The sequence below is a fragment of the Triticum aestivum genome, chromosome 6A (assembly GCF_018294505.1).
Source record: "Triticum aestivum cultivar Chinese Spring chromosome 6A, IWGSC CS RefSeq v2.1, whole genome shotgun sequence".
Lineage (NCBI taxonomy): Eukaryota > Viridiplantae > Streptophyta > Magnoliopsida > Poales > Poaceae > Triticum > Triticum aestivum.
Window position 1 is genome coordinate 343,402,840 of NC_057809.1, and position 1,587 is coordinate 343,404,426.

Sequence of the window (1,587 nt, forward strand, 5' to 3'; positions counted from 1 at the left end):
ATGCATGTAATTCGGCTTTCGGCAAAGACTCTAAAAACCTTCTTACTCAATGAAAATAGCAAGCCCCTTGTTTCAAAAAACAAAACTTGCAAACCAAATGTGTCAATGTATGGTTGCGACACAAGCAATGAAGAGTCGATAGCCACATAACAGCAACCACTTATTAATCCCCATCACTAACATCATCCACACATCATAAAGACAGCTCATGGAGAAATATTTCATCTGACATCCAAACATATCAGCAACAGCAGACCACATGTATGGAGACTGAAGAAAAGTTGGTAGAAAACAATCATATGAAGGCTTGACAGGGGCATCTAAGATATGACAATAAGATAATTCCTAGTGAGCTCCAGAAAACACGGCCATATTTGGAAATTAATTAACAGTACCAAAGTAGCAGCAGATTATTCTTTACTATCCAGTGCTAGTAAGAGTACTGCACTAAGATAACAGTCCATCAAAGGACTATCCAAGCAACAAAAAGATGAATCGTCAAACCAACACAAAATGGCAGCACAGCACCATAGGGATTAATCTTACGGCCAGTGCTCTTAGCCAATAAGCATTTTGTTATCTTCCAAGAAACTGTAGGTCGGGACCTCCAGGTTGTATGGTGCTGGGCCCTTCCTGATTCTACCTGAGATGTCATAGTGTGAGCCATGACATGGGCAGAACCAGCCACCGAAGTCCCCAGAGTTGGGGAGGGGAATGCAGCCCAAGTGAGTGCAGACACCAATGACAACAAGCCACTCAGGGTTCTTGACACGCATCGCATCCTCCTGTGGATCACGGAGAGATGTAACATCAACGCTGTTGGCCAGCTTCACATCATCTTCAGTCCTGCGCCTGATGAAAACTGGCTTGCCCCGCCACTTTACAGTCACAGTGGTACCGGGCTCAATACTTGACAGGTCAACCTCAAGGGAAGCGAGGGCAAGCACATCCTTACTTGCTGACATACTCAGGACAAACTTTAAGACGAGCAAACGCAACAAGGATGCGTACACAAATCTCCCACCACTCAACACAAAGTAGGCAAAGGCACGCTTGCTGGGGTCACCAGGTGGGTACCTCTCGTGGTTATACTCATCATACACAATTTTGGCACAGGCATTCTTCAGAGCTGCTGTAGTTGGTGTGAGCTCAGCCAACTCTCCATCCTGGTTCCTCGGAACAAGAGATTCAACCGAAAAGCCTGCACAAGGAGGCAAATAGATAAGATGTCTGAAATACCAAAAGAAACAAGAAACCAACATGGCAATAGCAGTATTATGTCTTCACAATTTTATGTTGTAATATTACAAAGCAGCACAGGGAAGAACTAGACCAACCCACACAACCAAAGTTGCACTTACAAGCAAGAAAATTATACATGCCACCCAACCACACAATAAAAGTTGCACTTCAGAATTATCACAACAGATTACTGAAATATATGCTGTGAATACTTTACAACCATTAGTCCAACAAATTCTGGTGGTAACCGTCCATTATATAACATTCAAAATTCACTATATGTGACCTTACAATTGCAAATATATATATATATATATATATATATATATATATATATATATATAT

The 1,587-nt window shown here is 41.9% G+C and overlaps 1 protein-coding gene across 1 annotated transcript in view; it reads right to left on the reverse strand.

Moving 5' to 3' along the window:
- Positions 1–264: 264 nt before the first annotated feature.
- LOC123127522 (cytochrome b-c1 complex subunit Rieske, mitochondrial) overlaps positions 265–1,587 on the reverse strand; it is a 14,188-nt gene continuing 12,865 nt past the window's right edge. Inside the window, exon 2 of the mRNA XM_044547250.1 lies at positions 265–1,201. Within this exon, the coding sequence (XP_044403185.1) occupies positions 558–1,201 (644 nt within the window). The 3' untranslated portion in view covers positions 265–557. The remainder of the gene's footprint in view (positions 1,202–1,587) is intronic.